At 35.3% G+C, this 21,810-nt stretch overlaps 1 protein-coding gene across 1 annotated transcript in view; it reads left to right on the forward strand.

Moving 5' to 3' along the window:
• sdc2 (syndecan 2) overlaps positions 1 to 12,814 on the forward strand; it is a 35,152-nt gene extending 22,338 nt beyond the window's left edge. The window contains exons 2-5 of the mRNA XM_067411451.1: positions 6,570 to 6,684; positions 6,764 to 6,924; positions 7,340 to 7,460; positions 12,420 to 12,814. Coding sequence (XP_067267552.1) covers positions 6,570 to 6,684; positions 6,764 to 6,924; positions 7,340 to 7,460; positions 12,420 to 12,583 — 561 coding nt within the window. The 3' untranslated portion in view covers positions 12,584 to 12,814. The remainder of the gene's footprint in view (positions 1 to 6,569; positions 6,685 to 6,763; positions 6,925 to 7,339; positions 7,461 to 12,419) is intronic.
• The last annotated feature ends 8,996 nt before the right edge of the window (positions 12,815 to 21,810 follow it).

Here is a 21,810-nt window from a genome sequence, read left to right on the forward strand (position 1 = left end):
GATCATACCCCTATATTCTTCTTCCACAGTGCAGCGTTTCCTGAGTAAATCGATGCTTGAAAAGGCCCTTTGATTAACCATATGTGTAACTTCCAGTCTGTCTTTGAGTTGATGCAGCTTTAGATATCCCTAATGTGTGTTTCTGGTGACTTAGAAGATACAACAGTTGCCAAATCGTATGCATTCATTTGTTTGTTGGTTCACTCTTCATTAGAGATCAGCACAAGTACTCAGAAGTGACGGCAATAATCATGAAAATACACTAATTGTGTGACGTTTTATTCGGTTTGAGTTTTATATATGTATATGTATATATATTATTATGTATATAATAGAATATAAAATATTTTATTCATATTTATTTTTTATTAAATTAATTTTATGTTTATAAAATTCATTATTTTTTAGTGAAGATATATATATATATATAATATTTTATTTTATTCATATTTATTCATATTTATTTTTTATTGAATTCTTTATTTTTTTATAAAAACAAAATTATGGTACTTTATTTTAACTTTTAATGAAGACATTATATAATATAATATAAAATTGTATTTTAATTTATTCATTTTTTTATTACATTCATTTTTATTATTGTTTTTCTAAAATAATTCTGGTTCTTTATTTTAATATTTAATTACGAGATATATATATGGAATGGAAAATTATATTTTATTTTAACCATACTGATTTTTTATTTTATTAAAATGTGTATAAAGAAGCATAATTCTGACTTATTTTCAGGGAATATACATTTAACTAAGATTACTTTGATTACTACATTTTATTGTTGAAAAGATAATTGTCACTAATTGCTACTGTTCGAAAGTAAGATTTTGTTGTTGTTGTTTCGGAAAGAAATTAATCTTTTTAATCAGCAAGGATTCATCAAATTGATCAGAAATGACAGTAAAGGCTAAATCATCATATTAGAATGATTTCTGAAGGATCATGTGACACTGTGAAAATTCAGATTTGATCACAGGAATAAATTACATTTTACAGTATATTCACATAGAAAACAGCTGTTTACATTGGAATAATATTTTACAATTTTTACTGTATTTTTGAAAAAAATAAATGCAGCCTTGGTGAGCAGAAGAGACCATTGAAAGGTAAAGCAAAATAATCACACAGTAGACCTTTCCAACACAGAAAGTGTTATTCGGCTGATTTATCTTTCGAGTATTGGAGCGTTCAAAATACACATTTCTAATCTCCATTACAGACTTTGCTTCTTTACTCTGCTCTCGTTCTGTCTTTGGGCCGTGACATGAGAGCTGTTTCCAGCCAGTCGTGATTAATCCTCAAACCCCCTCATGAATGCTGCACAAGACTTCAGTATTGATTGTGGAGTAGATCTGTTCCTCGCTATTTTGATAGATAAGCTTACAGGCTTCATCACTTTTGAGGGATAAAAATAACAGAATAGAGTCCAAAACATTGTCTCTTAAAGAGGACCTATGATGCTTTTTTCCATGTTCATCTTTCTTTAGTGTGTAATGTTGCAAGGATATTCTCTATTTCAGTGTCACTGTTTCCATTGTGTCTTGAGTTTTCTTCACAATGTTCCTCATTTAAATAATTCATACGCAGAATAAAGGGGCGGGGCCTGCTTGAGTTAGTTAGTAGTGTGTTGAAACTGGCGGTTATGGTAAGGGGCGGGACATTTCCCAAACACCAATCAAAACACACTGTTCCAACCGACCAATCAGAGCACACTGTGCTTTCAGAAGGAGGGGCTTCATGGAGACAGAGCGTTACTGACAGACTGGGAAGAGAGGAGCTGAACAATGGAGGATACGAGGAAAAAAAGGTTATTTGAACATTCAAGTGACAGCCGGGCCACGTTTGTCCTTCTCTCCATTTCCCCTGCTTTAACAATAACATGGCTTAAAGCGTATGTCAGACAGCAGGAGCCTTTCTAGCCTTTCAGAGGTTGCTAGGCATAGATGTGCAGTTTGACAGGCTTTTAGCAATGTAACCTGAGGGCAGAAGATTGTCCTTAGCAGCGGTAATCTCTCGCTCCCTCACGTCCCCATTCCCTCCCTCAGCCGCTCCATTTATCGTCACTGTCCTCTCCCTGGTTTCTCCGTCTCGGCCTCACTATGGAAACAGAGCAGCCTCCTGCTGGTTGCCTGTTCATTAGAGACACACAAAAGTAAATGTTGTGACTGTTTCATAACGGGGGCCACAAACTGCTGCCCCTTCATTACTGCGATTCCTGTCTGACGAGCTGACTCTCCAGTGCTCGTCACGGTCCTCGCTGATCAACTTATTTACACGTGGTACGTGACGCCATTGACCCGGCTGGAAGAAGTAAACCACGACAAATGTGTGTCAGGTTGGGATGTGCATATATATTAGGGACAAACGGCTAGTCGACTAATCAGTCTTAAGGACGTCCTGTATAATTAGGCCGGTCCACGTGACCCCAATCATTTTTTTTTTTTTCTTAAAATGCTGCAATCAAGACAGAGAGAAGCAGCGAGGCCAAAAGCATGTTTTCTTATGTAAGAAAAAATTGTGCAAGATAAAATATTATAATATACAATAAATGTTATTATATATTAAATATTTATATTAAATACATATAAATTTATATTTACATAAATGTTTATTAAATTTATTAAATAATTGTATTTATTTAATGTATGCTATGCGTATATTATATAAAATTGCATTGAATTTATATTTAAATATTTATATATTTGATTATTTGTTTTATGTACACACACAGCAGTTTAATATATTAAATAATTTATGACATAATTTTATTTATTACATATTTAATATATGTATATGTGTGTGCGTGTTATTAAATATTAAATAATTGACATAATTTTATTTAATATGTTATACATATTATATCAAATATAAATATTTAATTGAATTTCTATTTAAATAATTATATATATTCAGTTATGTTTTAAAAATGTTTGTGTATTATAATTTATTTATTTATTTATTGCTGTCAATTAAGTAAAAAATAATGAATTGCACATTTTATTTGTAATTAATCATGACTGATTACATCTAACATTAAAAATGTGTAATATTTGATATTGTAATTTTTCCATTAAATCTCCAAACACATGTAGGAACAATGTAACGAGAGTATATTTTAAATATTTTTTTAATGCCATCTTTTTACTATAAATTAAGGCATATATAATACATATGTATTATAAATAATAAAATATCATATATGTAAACTGAATTGAATCCCACTCATTTTATTCTTGACTAAGCAATCATCACTAATTGTCTTGCACATTTCCATTTCTCATGTGATCACAGAATATAAATACTCAACTCATGGACAAAAGCATCTCATCGATCCGCTGCAATTTGTTTGTGCTTTTTTTAAAGCTAGACGCTAATCGTTCAAGAGCACTCAAGTAAAATGCATTCCTTCAAAAGCTCTTGAAAACATCTTAAGAGCTACGTGGGCTGTTTATTGTCTGAAGACACATTAGACACCTCGCTGCAGAACTTTGACTAGAATCACATTGACAGAAAGAATTAACTCAAGATATCGAGCACAGCGGATGCGCCGTGTGTGTGGCCCAGATAATTGTGTCCTTTGTACTTTGCATTTCAATCAGTGGAGAAAGAGTTTGACCAGATCAACAGCAGTGTCGTGTGGGCCGGCCGAGTCAATTGTCCAGCGAGAGAATAGCAATGCTGGGTTAGAGAGGTTAAGATAAAGTTGCTTTGAACAAATTCCTCCTTTGATCAGGACTTTGGCTTGAATGCTTTTCTGTGGGACGTCACCGCTGCTTTTCATTGAGCCAGTTATTGTTCTGTTTCATCATTGTGTCCTTTCAGCAGCTCTACCTCTTTGTGAAACAGCTCAGGCTCTTTTTAAAGAAGATAGTAGGTCTTACAAACATGCATGCACATTACTGAGCTTTATATACATTCCTTGACAAGAGATATTTTCTTTGCAATCTATCTCTCAAACAAGAAAAATAAATCATTCCATGTTATGTGACTCTGTGTCTCTATCAGCTGAGAACAGGGACGGCTCTTAAAAGAACGATTCCAGCGTGTGCTGCAGACTCTCTGTGCTTCATTCCCGGGCTCAAGTGTGATTTATGGTGACCACATTATGGGCCGCATCCGTATGGACAGACCGTCACGGACAGGGTTGGACTGAGGCTCAGTGCTGGTTGTCACGGGGCCTGTAAACCACTCCACAAAGACCAAATAACACAAAGGAACATGATAGCACTACCACAAAAACCTCTTCTGATAGTTAATGCACAGTCATGCGGATTGGTGGTGTATCCCACGAAACGGTGCAATTCAAATTTGGCACAGATATTTTAAATGTATTTATTTAGTTATAAAGCACAGTGTCAACAGTTCAACCAAGTATTCCAGGAGAGCATTCTGGGACACTATTCACAAAACCATAATAGAAATGACTACAAATTTGTGCTAAACCCTGTGTGTAGAGTGTAATTTTTGCCAGTTTTCAGACTATTTTATTAAATTTTCTTATTTTTATTTTATTTTATTTTTTATTATTTATTTTTTTTATATATATTTTTTTATTTTATATTCATTTTATTTTACATTTTATTTTATTTTTATTGTATTTTTATTTTATTCTATTATTTTATTACATAATCATTTATTTTAGTTTTTGTTTCGCTTCAGGTTTATACATGTAATAGTACTTTTATGATGGGTAGAAAAAAGATTAACTTAAAGTGAATATTGTTTTTTTTTTATATATATATATATATATAATGTATATACACACACACACATATACATATATACATATATATATATATATATATATATATATGTATATGTGTGTGTGTATATACATTATATATATATATATATATATATATATATATATATATGTATATGTGTGTGTGTGTGTGTATGTATATACATTATTTATATATATATATATATATATATATATATATATATATATATATATATATATATATATATATATATATATATATATATATATGTATATACACACACACACACACACACACACACACATATACATATATACATTATATATATATATGTGTGTGTGTGTGTGTTTTTTCACAGTGTAAATATGCATACATTAAGATATATGGCTGTATTTATATTTTAGAAAGGAAGTCCCTCACAAGAGGATACGGAAGAGGATTAGGGCCAAGCAATAATAAAAAAAATAAAACCATCTCGAGATTAGTTATTGAATTTCAAGAAAAAGTTGAGATAAAATGTTGAGAATAAATTCATTAAATTATGAGAAAAAAAGTAGTTAAATTATGAGAACAAATTCGTTAAATTAAGAATTTGTTCTTGTAATTTAACCACTTTTTTCTTGTAATTTAACAATATTTTTCACATAATTTAACGAATTTGTTCTCGTAATTTAACAACTTTTTTCTTGAAAATTAACAACTTTTTTCTCGTAAAAAAGTCTCAACAGTTTATTCTCAACATTTTATCTCAACTTTTTTCTTGAAATTTAACAACTTTAATCTCTAGATGGTTTTATTTTATTTTTTTATTGCTTAGCCATAATCCTTTTTATTTTTATTTTTTTTTAGCTTCTCTTCAGCTTTATACATGTAATTGTACTCTTATGGTGGGTAATGGTAAAAAAATAAAAATAAAAATCCAAACATGCTTAAAGTAGCTTTTTTTCAGGTAATATTTTACTTTATATTTCTATTTTATTACATTTTATTTTATGTATAATAAATTATTTTCATAGTTGATTCAGAAAATATCAATTTATATATGTATATACTCTTTAAATGCATAAAGTGTGCATGTCTGAATATATGCACGATTATAATGTTCTTCTCCATTATTTGTTAATCATTTGATGAATAACTGCACCATGATTGCTAGAATATGCACACAAAATCCTGTTTAATCACACAGCGTTAATTGCACTAAGCAAACGAGTGAGTTTAGTAAGTACGGAACAATGTATAATGAGCCTAATTGGCAGAAAATAGGAGTGTTTGCATTGAAAAGAATGGCACTGGCATTTTAGCACATTCACATGAAGGGTGTGTTTTTCCACTTAAATACCACTTGCAAAAGTGGTGCAAATATTTCGTAAATTCGTCACTTTCGCAGGTGGTGCGGTAACTTGTGCTCCTGAGAATCAACCTGTTAAGAAAGTTTCTTCTCTGCTTTAAAATGTCATAAAGTGGATATAAAGAAACGGCTGAGCTTGCAGTTCATTCTGAACTCTCGGGTACGGAGCAGATTTGACTCGTCTCTGCTGGGCTTGAGTCTTTGATGAGAAGGTTAGGCCGTGTATAATACGTGTTGAGGCAGAAAACATTGACTTTCACATTTCAGCAGTAAGCAGAGCAGAAAGGGAATACTTATTCATCGCATGGCAAGATAGGCAGTTTAGTAGTTTGAAACACATTACTGGGGAAAAAAAATCAATTTCATAGCCTCTGGTCCTCTGAGTCGAGGGGGTTTGAGCAATAAGAGACAGACAGTGAAAGCCGAAAAACATTTGAATCTCCATTTTTATGACTCCTTGTTAACTTTTACCTCTGCAGATAGCAGTCTCTGCGGCCAAATCGCCCTCCTCGACCGATGACTTATACCTGGAGGACGCCGGGTCAGGAGGTTACCCTGAAGATGACGACGACTTCAGCTCCGGATCGGGATCGGGTAAGGAGCGCCTCATCGATTCTAGACGCACAGTCTGATCCCTTCATGTTGGGTGTCTCAGCATGTGTTTGTCTTTCAGGAGCTGGAGAGGATATTGTGGAAACTGCCACAGTAAACACACTGTTCATCGTGCCTAAAGCAGAGCCCACACAGGACTCCACCAAAGACTTCACGCCGAAAGTGGAGACATCGACATCACGCGATGCTCCTCAAGACACAAAGAAACGAAACAGGATAGAGGTGGGTGCCAGCTATAAAAACTTGCAGCTGCAACAATGGAGAATATGATGAAAATAATCAACATTCAAGCAGGAAAACCTTCTAGTAGAGCACAAAAACAACATCAGCTGAGAAAAATGTACTAAAATGAAATGATGAAATTTAAAGGATAATTTTCATCTTTTTGGAAAAAAAAGTGTAAAAATGAACAATGGTTTTTAGTGCAGTGGTTGATTGACAGGGCATTAGAGTGTCCTTTGTTATTTGAGATGTGTCCGATCACCTGAAACCATCTTCAAACCAGGTGTAAATGGGGTCTCTCGGTCACAGTGGGATCTCTGAGTGTAAATGGCATCAGTGTGCAGTCATGCAGTCAGGAGAGAGTCCAGTGCTGTCATAAAGTCTTGTAACACATCCTCCTCTTCCCTCTCTTTAGTCTCCAGATCCAGCCACAGAAGACTCGCGTAGAAACCCCGTCACGAGCACCACCAGCCTCCCTCGAGCCCCCCTGGAGGTCCAGTCCGAAAATCTCTTCCAGAGGACAGAGGTTTTGGCAGGTCTGTAAATTATTATTGATAAATACTTCTAATAATTAGTTACAGCAGCACTGCAAGACACTTTTGAGTATTTTTAGGAAATGCCACAAATGTGTGACCCGCGCTGGCAAAATGAGTCGCAATAAGCACATTTTCAAAAATTGTTTGTTGTTATTCTCACATTCTCTATTAAAAAACGTATGTATGATTTTTCTGAAGGTTCCAAAACAAAATCATTTAGCAATCATACCTTAAAATCCCTGGTATTACCACCAAATTTGGCACAAACCCAGTCAAAACCGATATCTATAAGAAAAAAACAAACAGTTCAATCACAGTATTCTGTGAGTATATCGGGATCATGCGCTGCCTGAGGCGATGTTGTGTGATCACTTCGGATCTGTCAGTCAGCGCGAGTAAGACCGTTTTGTTGAGTTTGAAAACCACATTTCTCATGAAATTTATTTCTTTAGGATAAACCCCTTGAGATGTAACATGTCGTTTCTAAGGGGGTCCCAACATTCAAAATTACACAATCTTATAACATCATAAATTATAACTAACAAAAACCCTCAAAAAACAGCAATCTCAAGGGTAACATGTACAATCGTTCTTAAAATAAGCCCAAATTATGTAATGGATCTAATGTCTACAGGTAGATTATTCCAATCCATTGGTGCTTTGAACCTAAATGCTCTTTTACCAATTATTTTTTTTTGCACGAGGAACCAAAAAGTAAATCTGAACAGAATGCCTAACTAAATAATTTAATGAACAAGGTACAAAATATTGCTGCAGGTAACTGGGATAATCAAAATGAATACATTTAAATACAAGTTGAAGCCAATGAATATGTCTTCTGACATACAGCGATGACCACTGAAGTGCATCCCAAGAAAACAAATCTACAAACTCTATTATATGCTGTATTAAGTGGGGCAAGATCTGATTTTGATGCTGTTTGATAAACCACATCACAATAGTCAAAAAATGGAAGTATTAGTTGAAAAGCAAGTTTCTTACGAACATTATATGGAAAACACTTTCGAGAATGATATAAAGTACTAATTCCAATATTGACTTTGCGTAAAACATGACTAATATGCGATTTAAAAGAGAGATCAGGATCAGTCAAGTCAAGTCAAATTTATTTATATAGCGCTTTTACAATTGGTAATTGTTTCAAAGCAGCTTTACATATTAGAAGCACAGAAAAAAAGGGAAGTGGTTAAAACTGTACAAACAAGCGTGGTAATATGTAACATATACAAGATGGTGCTACATTAAGCCAATGTCGGCTGACTTCCAGGGGTGGAAAAAAACCCCTAGGAGAAAAACCCAGCGTGCTAGCACTGGGAAAAAAGTCCTAGGAGGGAAAAAACCCCTTGGAAGATATATATAATATATGTAAATGGATATGGAGATCAAAATCTGAATTTTACATTTTTATTATAGAGATTAAAAATAGATTATATATAAATATATGTAAGCGGATACGGGGATTAAAAATCTGAATTATAGATGCAGCCAGAACTGGATCTGTAGGCCCATTGTCTCCTGGGCTACGTTGTAGTCAGGTCCAGACACAGGTTCTCCATCTGATCTGGATACGGCCTGGATCCAGCACCCGGCAAACCTCAGGATAAGCAGAGAGACAGATATTAGCGTAGATGCCATTCTTGTTCTGATGTACAGGTATATCTAGTGTTATAGGAAATGTTCTCGGTTCCGGCCGACCTAAATATTGCAGCGTAACAATCCTTTAACGGATTTGAAAAATGTTAATGTATTGATAATGTGTTATGTGTATGCAAGAGCAAAGAGATGTGTTTTTAGTCTAGATTTAAACTGACAGAGTGTGTCTGCTTCCCGAACAATGCTAGGAAGATTGTTCCAGAGTTTAGGTGCTAAATAGGAAAAGGATCTGCCGCCTTCAGTTGATTTTGATATTTTGGGTATTATAGGATCAAGACATACACCAAGATATTTAATAGCATCAACTTTATGCAAGGATGTACCATCAATACCTGATACAAGTAGTAGTTTTGGATTTAAGTTTCTGTCTAGAACCAAATACCATAATATATGACTTATTTTTTATTAAGCACTAATTTATTAGCCAAAAGCCACTCTTGTAACAAATTAAAATCAGACTGAAGAGATAACTGAATTTGTATAGAATCTGAATTAGAAACATATATGATGGTATCATCAGCATAAAGTTGTACCTGACAATTTTTGGGAACTGATGATAAATTATTTACATAGATAGAAAAAAGAAGTGGTCCCAAAATTGAACCTTGCGGCACACCTCTTTGTTGGATTAAAAAATCTGATTTATATTCCCATTTATGACAACACATTGTTTCCTGTTGTGCAAATATGAATTAAACCCCAGAACTGTTTTTTTTTTCAGAAAGACCAATTGCATGAAGTTTATCTAAAAGCAAATGATGATCAACCAAATCAAAAGCTTTAGTTAAATCAAGAAAAATTGCACCTGTGAGTTTGCCATCATCTGAAGCTGAAAACACATCATTAGTAAACTTAAGTAAAGCAGTAGTTGTAAAATGATTAGACCTAAAACCAGATTGAACTGATGACTGAACTGATTTCATTGGTTCAGACTCACGACATCAAGAATTCACTATGAATTTTCACAAGTTGAAATGCTGTGCTTTACATCGATACCAACCTTGTGCTAAAAGGAAGCGCCAGTTGTTGAGAAGGGAGCGGACAAAGGAAAGGCAGTCCTCTCAGTAAACATACAAATAAAGATACTTTTAGATGTTTAATTGCTATTTGGAGCTTTGGGATCGCTAGACGAGGTCTTAATGAACTCATTTTTGTCAAAACCTCAGTTTGCACCAAAATTTTTCACTTGTTTTGCCTGTAGCTCAAAATTAGCCCATGTGCATTCCCACTCAGTCTTGTATGTTCCCCAAGGCTGCATTTATTTGACCAGAAATACAGCAACAATCTAATGTATAATTTTTACAATTTGACATAACTATTTTCTATTTAAATATATTTTAAAATGCATTTTATTTCTGTGATCAAAGCTGAATTTTCAGCATCATTACTCCAGTCTTTAGTGTCACATGATCCTTCAGAAATCATTCTAATATGATGATTTGCTGCTCAAGAAACATTTATGATTATCATCAATATTGAAAACAGTTGTGTACAATTTTTTTCAGGATTGTTTGATGAATAGACAGTTCAAAAGCACAGCATTTATCTGACATATAAAGCTTTTGCAACATTATAAATGTCTATACTGACACTTTTGATCAATTGAATGCATCCTTGCTGAATCAAAGTGTTTCTTTAATTTCTTTCTTACAGACCCCAAATTTATGAATGATAGTGAACATAAATATTTTTATAATGCTACTATATAATACGGAAGAGGATTAGGGCCTAGCAATAATAAAAAAAATAAAACCATCTCGAGATTAAAGTTGTTAAATTTCGAGAAAAAAGTCGAGATAAAATGTTGAGAATAAACTTGGTAAATTATGAAAAAAAACCTCATTAAATTTCGAGAAAAAGTCGAGATAAAATGCTGAGAATAAACTCTGTAAATTACGAAAAAAAAAACTCATTAAATTTCGAGAAAAAGTCTAGATAAAATGTTGAAAATAAACTTGTTAAATTACGTGAAAAAGACTTGTTAAATTTTGAGAAAAAAGTTTAGATAAAATGTTGAGAATAAACTCGTTAAATTACTAGAAAATTGTTAAATTACGAGAAAAAAGTTGAGATAAAATGTTGAGAATAAACTCGTTAAATTTTGAGAAAAAAGTTGAGATAAAATGTTGAGAATAAACTCGTTAAATTACGAGAAAAATTTTGTTAAATTTCGAGAAAAAAGTTGAGATAAAATGTTGAGAATAAACTTGGTAAATTATGAAAAAAAACCTCATTAAATTTCGAGAAAAAGTCGAGATAAAATGCTGAGAATAAACTCTGTAAATTACGAAAAAAAAAACTCATTAAATTTCGAGAAAAAGTCTAGATAAAATGTTGAAAATAAACTTGTTAAATTACGTGAAAAAGACTCGTTAAATTTTGAGAAAAAAGTTGAGATAAAATGTTGAGAATAAACTCGTTAAATTACGAGAAAAATTTTGTTAAATTTCGAGAAAAAAGTTGAGATAAAATGTTGAGAATAAACTCGTTAAATTACTAAAAAAAAATTGTTAAATTACGAGAATAAACTCATTAAATTTCGAGAAAAAATTACGTTAAATTACAAGAACAAATTTGTTAAATTATGAGAAAAACGTTAAATTACGAATTTGTTCTCCTAATTTAACGACTTTTTTCTCGTAATTTAATGAGTTTATTCTCAACATTTTATCTCGACTTTTTTCTCAAAATTGAACGTGTTTTTTCTCGTAATTTAACAACTTTAATCTCAAGATGGTTTTATTTTTTTATTATTGCTTGGCCCTAATCCTCTTCCGTAATATTAGGTGATGTCATTGAAGAATTCTTGCTTAAAATTCATGATTTCTTAAACTCTCGTTGCATCTCTCACTGGGAGTTTTAAGAGTTCACTGCACATTTCAGACAGAACGCCCACTTAATATTTTGTCTTAGGAGAGACGCTTAAAAAAACACGTTACCATACAACTCGCTCAAAATAACAGATCAATCTCTTGATGTGCAGAGGTCAAATTCTTAATTCATGCTCACTCAGCTTTAATATCCTGTGAACCACAATGAGAAAAAGAAATAGTGTCTTCCTGTTTTGGGTCGACACACTTCCTCTCGCTCAATCTCTCGGTCCTCCGGCATTGTCGAGGGGTTCCTTATTTAATTATCAACATAATCTGGATCTGCTTTGTATGAGCCGTAGACTCCCAGATGACGCTTTAGTCACGTAGTCTGACAGGGATGATATTTGACATATACTGTGAGAAACCTCCTTATCTTAATGAAATTAAGGCCTCCCTATATCCTCTGTTGCAGCTGTCATTGCGGGTGGAGTCATCGGCTTCCTCTTTGCCATCTTCCTCATCCTCCTCTTGGTGTACCGCATGAGAAAGAAGGACGAAGGCAGCTACGACCTCGGGGAGAGGAAGCCGTCCGGAGCGGCCTATCAGAAAGCTCCGACCAAGGAGTTTTACGCATAGACTCGCTTCATCAGCCAGTGATGGTCTAATATTATCAGTGACTATGACAAACTCCTTCTGCATTAAAAAAATCATACGACATGATTGAGGAAAAAAATAAATAACGTAAGGAAAGCTTTTGCATAGAGTATTGTAATTAAGAGCTTTTCTTTCCTCTTTTTTTTTTTTTTCAAAAAAAAAAAAGAATGAAAAAGCAAACATTGCTTCTTTTTTCCTTTTTTTTTGGCAAATCTCTCTGTATGTAAACATTATTTTCTGTGTATTTGAAAAGGCTGTAAAAAAAGAAAAAGCATCCGTCTTCTGTCAAAGGAGCTGTTTTTAGTCGCTGACTACTTTTTAACTGTAGCAGTATGTATTTGTAAAGAAAAATTTTAAAGTGGAATAATTGAATATAATTGTTCTGTATCAGTCCTGATTTCATTTTTCATCATCATCTTCTTTTTTTTTTTTTTTGTCCTAGCATGTCTGATAAGTGTTTCATTAATTTATCATTTTCTCGGATGTTTGAAAAATGCCTTTCTGTAGTCTAATAACTCTTCAATGTAAATGTTTCCCTGCAGCTCACATTAACTTTGGTGCTTAGAACTGAAAATACGATAAAAGACACGTTTGATTTGAGTTTCATCGCCAATTGAGTGTTTGTAGGTTAAGAGAAACGACCAGTGCCATTCGAACCTCGCATACGTCAGTTCTCGACAGCCTCACCCTGGTTGAACGGACACGGCCTGCCCTCCTCCAGACACGCATCTCCTTTGATCAGAGCGCCGTTCTGATGTTTCACTGATGAAAAGCCCACATTTATAGTCACGTCACACTGCAGTGATCTGTTTTACTAGTTCGTGGAGAGAGTAGATCTGATTTTTACTGTTACAGGGGCCGATTTCCAAACCGGCGTCTTGAAATCACCATTGAAATCAACCGTTTCCAATGAACTAGTTTGAAATGAGGTTCATCCGTGGTGTTAAATGCTCATCAGAAACCATTACGGAGGCCAGTAATGTCCCCTATTCAACTCACGCTCTTTAGATCCGTATAAAGGTTGTGAAGTTGCCTTGAGAAGCGTGAACCCCTGTGTATTTTGACTGTGACCAACACCCCGAAGTGACTGTACAGACCCTCACTTGATCTAAGCTGGAGCTGAACAAAGCAAGGTACTGAGAAAACATCTGCAAACCCAAAGACTCGTTTGATTTTCACATTGCTGTGTATTCCTTTGGCCACATTTGAGTTTTGTTTTGTTTCATTGGTAGCTGTTAGTTTTGTTTTCGAGTATACATCTGACCTTTGCATCCAATTACTTATTCATGTATGGGGAAAAAAAATCTATATAGAATTATATATAAATGTATATTCACAAATGTTTTAAACCTTGCCTTAAAAGTGCCTACCATTTGAAAACGTGCAGATGTCTGTCATTTAGACGCGATGTGTACGTCGTGAATGGCTGGAGTGATGGTTCTTGTGTTAGCACAGCAGAATGAAATGGTGACTTTTTTTTAGTTGTACAAAAGCAGACAGTATTGTACCTATAAGTTAAAACAACACTACTGAATAAACATTGTGGCCTAAACTTGTTGCTTGTCATTTTTATCTGTGTGTACATCTATTCATCCATCCATCCATCCATCTGTCGTTCTGTCTGTCTATCATTCTATTTATCAATCTATATCTCTTTAGTTCTGTTTGTTGATTTATCTATCGTTCGATCTGTCTGTCGTTTGTTTTATCTATCTCTCATATCGTTCGACCTCTCTTTCGCTCTGTCTGTCGTTCAACCTGTCGTTTGTCTCTCATTTGATCTGTCGATTTGTTTTGTTTGATGTCATTCGTTTGATCTGTTTGTTGTTTTTTTTCTGTCTTTCGTCTGATCTGTCTCGTTCGCTCTGTTGTTCAATCTGTCATTCGTTTGATCTATCTGTTGTTCATTTGATCTGTCTGTCGTTCGATCTGTTGTTCGTTTTGATCTATGTCGTTCGTTCGATCCATCTCGTTCATTCAATCAGTGTGTTGTTTGTTCAATCTGTCTTTCGTTCGATCTCTATTCGTTTCGATCTGTCTGTTGTTTGTTTTATCTGTCATTCGTTTCATCTATCTGTTTATTGTTCGACCTGTCTCTTTCGCTCTGTCTGTCGTTTGTCTCTGTCGATTTGTTTTGTTTGATGTAATTCGTTCAATCTGTTTGTCGTTTGATCTGTCTGTCGTTCATTTGATCCGACTGTTGTTTGTTCGATCTATCTGTCATTCGTTTCATCTATCTGTGTTTATCGTTTGACCTGTCTCTTTCGCTCTGTCGTTCGATCTGTCGTTTGTGTCTCATTTGATGTGGTTTTTTTTGTTTGTTGTCATTCGTTTGATCTGTCTGTCATTTGTTCGATCTGACTCTTTCGCTCTCATTCGTTTGATCTGTCTGTTGTTTGTTCGATCTGATTCTTTCGCTCTCATTCGTTCGATCCGTCTCGTTCATTCAATCGGTCTGTTGTTTGTTTAATCTGTCTGTCGTTCGATTTCTATTCGTTTCGATCTGTCTGTCATTCGTTTCATCTATCTGTTTATTGTTCGACCTGTCTCTTTCGCTCTGTCTGTCGTTTGATCTGTCGTTTGTCTCTCATTTGATCTGTCGATTTGTTTTGTTTGATGTCATTCGTTTGATCTGTCTGTCGTTCGTTCGATCAGACTCATTCATTCAATCGGTCTGTTGTTTGTTCGATCTGTCTGTAATTCGTTTCATCTATCTGTGTTTATCATTCGACCTGTCTCTTTCGCTCTGTCTGTCGTTCGATCTGTCGTTTCTCTCATTTGTCGTTTTTTTTTTTTTTAGTTTGATGTCATTCGTTTGATCTGTCTGTCTGTCATTTGTTCGATCTGTCTCGTTCGCTCTCATTCGTTTGATCTGTCTGTTGTTTGTTCTGTCTGTCATTCGTTTGATCTGTCTCGTTCGCTCTGTCATTTGTTCAATCTCTGTTGTTCATTTGATCTGTCTGTCGTTTGATCTGTCTGTCGTTCGTTCGATCCGCCTCGTTCATTCAATCGGTCTGTTGTTTGTTTGATCTGTCTGTCGTTCAATCTCTATTCGTTTCGATCTGTCTGTCATCCGTTAAATCTGTCTGTCTATCTGTCGTTCTATCGTTCATTCGTTCTATCTGTCATCCGATCCGTCTGTCATTTGTTCTGTTGTTCGATCTGTCTGTCGTTTGATCTCTTTTGTTCGATCTCTTTCGTTCGTTCAATCTGACGCTTGTTCTGTCTGTTCTTTTTGTTGTTCGATCTGTCTCTTTCGGTCGATCTCTGCCGTTCGTTTCATTCTGTCTGTCGTTCGTTTAATCTGTCTATCGTTCGATCTGTTGTTCATTCTGTCTTTCGCTCTCTGTTGTTCGTTCTATATGTCTCATTCGTTCTATCTGTGATTCATCTGTCGTTTGTTCAATCTGACTGTCATTCGTTCTATCTGTCGATCTCTCGTTCTGTCTGTTCTTTTTGTTGTTCAATTTGTCTCTTTCCATAGATTTGTCTTGTACATTCGACCTGTCTGTCGTTTGTTCGATCTGTCTTTCGTTTGATCTCTTTTGTTCGTTCAATCTGTCACTCGTTCTGTCTGTTCTTTTTGTTGTTCGATCTGTCTCTTTCGTTCAATCTCTGCTGTTCACTTCGTTCTGTCTGTCATTTGTTCGATCTGTCGTTTATTCTATCTATCTTTCGTTCTATCTGTCATTCGTTCTATCTGTGATTAATCTGTCTGTCGTTCGATCTATCTTTGTTCTGTTGTTCGATCTGTCTGTTGTTCATTCCATCTGTCGTTCGTCCGATCGATTTGTCTCTCATTCGATCTTTCTGTTGCTTGTTCTCTCTGTTCTTTTTGTTCTGGCTATCATTAGATCTGTCTATCCATTTTATCTGTCCATCCATCCATCCATCCATCCATCTGTCTAATTATTTCAGTGTGTTAAAAGCAAACCGTTGGAGTGGCATGTATGAATAAACGTGTCTGGAATCTCTTGCAGGGACAGTAAAATAGGAAATGAAGGGATTTGTGTGGAGAGTGTTTACACAGGGGCTCAGCAGTGCAGATTACCTCTGGATTTATTAATCTTTATTGGTTCTCCTCTGGGATTACTGTACCGCTGCTTGATCGCAGCGCTTCTCTTATTTAGATCAGTGTCAAGGTCTGGTGGAATATAAATGACTGACACTGTGGAAACATACATCTGAGTATTACACTACAAGCAACCAAATTGCTGTATCTTTTTTATTATTATTTACTACAAGGGTATTGTAGCGCAAGTATAATCCTTGAGAGAGAAACTGAAATAATGAAATCCATCCTCCTCTTGCTCCTGTAAACATTAGTATGCTTCTCAACTCTCCTTTCTCTGTGTTTGCTTTCAATGACGCTGTTTTCCCATATAATCGAGGGGTCAAGCCTGGCCTTAGCCTTGGCAGATGTACATGGGTACACCGTGATCTGTAGCATCTGCCTCTGAGCCAGTCTCATCAGAACATTTCAGCCTTCTTTCCCATCCATTCAGCTGTCCTGATTATGAGTCCTGAATTTACGGCTGCCTGATCAGTGCCCAGTGTTTGTGTGTGTCCGTGTCACAGTGTCCCTTTAATTTATAGGGGTTTCTCTCAATAGGGGCAGAAAGAGGGAGTGCATATGGAGCACAAAGAGCCACCGGGGCTTTTCTTTGAGAAACAGGGCAACCATGGATGCCAAACCATGCAGAAACTTCAAGGAAATGCCATCCAAAGTAAACATACTTTCAGGCTTCATAAGAGCTTATGACCGAAGGCCAAAAGCAAAACGCAGTCAAAAGCTGGTGTACCTCAAAAGTTCAGTTTTCTTTCCATTCTGATGCCCTAATGTTGAGACTTCATTCTGCTGCATAAACAAAAGTTCCCTTCAGTGTATATTTTGGAGACGGCAGGTATGGTTTTACTGTAGATCATGTGGCATTCCAAACAATACTGTACTTCACTGGACTAACATATCAAATTAAAAAAGCTTGATGATAGTCATTCATATTGGTCACAACCTAGCTACAGCGAGAGCATATTCTACATTCATGTATTTTAATATAATTTAAATTTAAGTCATTCATGTCAAGATGTAAAAATATGAGTTTTACATCATCGCACCATAAGCCCCGCCCACCTGACTAAAGCGGACGTGTCGTGAGCGTCGCGTCAAATGCAAATAGAAGGCATTCTGCACATATGCATGTTCAATCTGACATGCTCCACGTGCTTAAATGGAAGAGTAAAAGAATGTTCACAGTTTAAACAGCCCGTGTCTCTCTACTGACTTCAGAAAGACGCCCGCGGCAGGAACAGGTGATGGTTTAATTATTTTTAATGGCGTCCCGGATCGCGTTGAAGGATTATATGTTTGTTCGAAGCATGTGACTGAAGATCGTTATGTACACGATGCACCCTGTGATGGAGAGCTCGCAAAGAAACTTGTTGGAAGATGAAGCTCCACATTTTTTGGGATCTGACAGCAGCTAACTGTAAGTAAACAATCTCATAATACAGGGATTTATGTGGCTAATGTTTTCAAAACACTTAAGTGCAATGATATGTGCAGTTGATATGTTTTCCTATGCAATAATCATAACATTGTGATTATATAAGTTATTATATATAATAGTGTATACTATGAGTGATAAGTGTACCTTAAGGAACATATTAACATATTAATATAATTAAAAGTGAAATATTTAATATATATATATATATATATATGTGTGTGTGTGTGTGTATGTATATATGTATATGTGTGTGTGTGTGTGTGTGTGTGTATATATGTATGAAGACTTCAGATGCAAAATCTGAAATTTTCTTCTAAAATTACCATTTTTATCAAGCTTGTATGTTTATGTTCAGTTATTTCACTTTAATGGCAAAGAAAAGGACCTATTAATTGCCATTAATTGCCATTCAAGTGAAATTACTGAACCTAAACATATGAGCTTGATAAAAATGCTCATTTTAGAAGAAAATTTCAGATGGCACTTAGAGGCATTTGCGTCTGAAGTCTTCATATGTAAGTATATATTGCATCCATGTTTATCAAACTACCAAAGTCACGTGATTTCAGTAAACGAGGCTTCGTTACATCATAAGTGTTTTGAAATTTCAATAGTTCATCGGCTTTGGTAGTTTGATACATGCTCTGAACCACTGATTCGAAACAAAAGATTTGTAAAGCTTCCTGAAGCAGAGTTTTGAAACCTTCACTAGATATTGTTGAATAATGTTGTTATTTTTGGTGCACAAAAACTATTCTTGTCACTTTATAACATTAAGGTTCAACCACTGTAGTCACATGACTGTTTTAAATATGTCTTTAGTAGCTTTCTGGGCATCTGAAAGTGTTAATTATCTTGCTGGCAATGGAGGCCTCACTGAGCCATCAGATTTTATCAACCGAGGGTTAATGCGGGTATGACGCAATTGACAGGCGACTCCTCACACGTCCCGGAGCCTGGATTAAAATTGCAATTTTCTCATGATTTACTAATAGTTGCAACCATTAGGGATATTGTAAGTACTCAAGTGAACAAAATAACACTGGCCTAGTGGTTTTTGGATATTTTACTGCAAATTTCGTACATATTGCACCTTTAAATTAGAACAAAGAAATCGGAAAAAATCGTTCTGACAGTGATCCCAACGATATCTTTTCTCTTTGTCTTTATCGTTATAGCTGTGGTGTGGACAGTGCTATTCTTTAATATTTAGAATGATTTTTAGAACTATATCTTTATCCTTATACTTATATTTTAAAATGCTTGAGCTTGTAAAGTAGAGTGGATTCTGATAGGCTGTCAATGTTTTTGCTGTTCATGAACTGGAAAAATTCCAACATCTTTTCCCTGTGCCGTTATATTTATAGTCGTGGTGAGGACTCTGCTGTTCTTTTAGAACTACAGTTGCAAGAAAAAGTTTGTGAACCATTTGCAAAATGCATGTTATTTTTATTTAGTACTGTTCTGAGTAAGATATTTTACATAAAAGATATGTATACATAAAAAATAGCAGAATTTATTAAAATAACCCCATTCATAAGTATGTAAAGCATTGATTCTCAATACTGTGTGTGGTTACCTGATGATCCACGACTGTTTGTGTGTTTTGTGATGGTTGTTCATGAGTCTCTTGTTTGTTCTGAGCAGTTAAACTGAGCTCTGTTCTTCAGAAAAATCCTCCAGCTCCTGCAGATTCTTCAGTTTTCAAGCATATTTGAACCCTTTCCAGCAGTGACTGAGTGATTTTGAGATTCATCTTTTCACACTGAGGACAACTGAGGGACTCAAACTCAACTATTAAAAAAAGGTTCAAACATTCACTGATGCTCCAGAAGGAAACACGATGCATTAAGAGCCGGGGGGTGAAAACTTTTGGAATTTGAAGATCAAGGTAAATTGTATTTAATCTGTTTTCTGGAACACATGCAAGTATCTCATATTTAAATCAAATAAGAAAAATTGTGACATCTTCATCCTGTTCAAAAGTGTTCACCCCTCGGCTCTCAGTGCATTTTGTTTCCTTCTGGAGCATCAGTGAATGTTTGAACCTTTTTTAATAGTTGAGTTTGAGTCCCTCAGTTGGATCATCAGGTAACACACACAGTATTGAGAATCAATGGTTCACATACTTATGAATGGGGTAATTTTAATAAATTCACCTATTTTTTGTTTTTTTGTTTTGTTTTATGGATTATATGTAAACATCTTTTATGTAAAATATCTTACTCAGGACAGTACTAAATAAAAAATAATATGCATTTTGTATGACCTCTCTTTATTTTATTAAAATTATTCACATTTTCACAGATTCTGCAAGAGGTTCACATACTTTTTCTTGCAACTGTAGATCTTTATTGTTATCATTCGTCCCACCCTGCAAAAACTCATTTCAGGGAGGTATTTCTGGGAATGATGGGATGTCTGCGTTGCAGTTATGGTTCTTGGGGTGAATGGACCTTTAGACTCTTGAATGCACACACTGGCTCTGTCTGAAAGCTGTTGCACTAAGGATATTTCCACTCAATGTTCATTTGTGGAAGGATTCACTCTCCCGGATTAAAGTTTTGACAGGTTGAGAGAAAAACACACTCCCCCGCAAAATGTCTTGATGCCAGAATAATTGGTCCCTGTGGGTGGGAGTGTTCTGGTAGGGCATGGCGGAGGTTCGGGGAGTGTCGGGTCGGGAGCGCAAACCTTTACAATGTGTTTTAATCAAGCAGCTGACGTTTCTCTCGTTCATTATCATGTTAAACCCAATCTCATCTCTGTGGAGAACAGATGTCAGGACCTATTAAAGGACTGAAGTAACCTGTAAGGAAAGAAGTATGTCTTTTTTTTTTTTAATAATGGATATTATTATGGAAAGACTTTGGTACAGATGTTTTAATGAAAACTATTCCGCTCAACCCTCGAGGGCTCTTTAAATTGGGTGTTAAAGCAAAGGTCAGGATGTCAGCGAAACTTCAAACAACAAATACCTGCTCAGATTTAATGACGCTTCTGTTGGAGGAAGGGTCGAATTTAAGCCTTTTCTAATCTGCGGCGCAGGTGCTTTTCCCCAAACCCTGCATAATCCTCGACTCTCAAGTGAGGAGGAGTTTTAAGTTTGAAAGTGGAATTACTTGAAGAAGATCCCTGACAACAAACTCAATTTATAGAAATGACAAACTTCTCAGTTTGCCACTTAATCATTCCCGCTCTTGATTAAACACACACCGGTAATGAATGCCAATATGGCACCTTGGTTCCTCTTGATAGGATTTGGAAAATCATTTCTTATGAACTCAAGCTCTCTGGCGTTTTGAGCCCGTCTATGCAGCAACATGATAGCGAGGTTTAATTTTAATACGCAAAGCTCGCCGCGGCCTCGATGCAAATTAAAGTTTGTTGTGATTAAGACCCTCTGATGGGTCCGTTTATGATGATTAAATTTTAATTAAAAGCAAAGCTGTAGAGTAAAAATAATACAAATGTATTGAAGTGCACTTGAGATGGTTACGCTGAAGCCGCTGAACTCAAAGCCGTTTGTGTCGATGACATCTGGCAAATGAGCACGTCAGTAAATGAGCCGGTAATTTAGGGTCGAGGCGACGTCATGTTTTGTTAACCTTTATGGTGAAGGTGTTCAAACCTTCCTCCAGCACAACACACCTGCCTGTCATTTTCACGGGAGCTTGATTAGCTGCTCATCATGAATATTCA

This window comes from Chanodichthys erythropterus, chromosome 15 (assembly GCF_024489055.1).
Source record: "Chanodichthys erythropterus isolate Z2021 chromosome 15, ASM2448905v1, whole genome shotgun sequence".
In the NCBI taxonomy this organism is placed as follows: Eukaryota; Metazoa; Chordata; class Actinopteri; order Cypriniformes; family Xenocyprididae; genus Chanodichthys; species Chanodichthys erythropterus.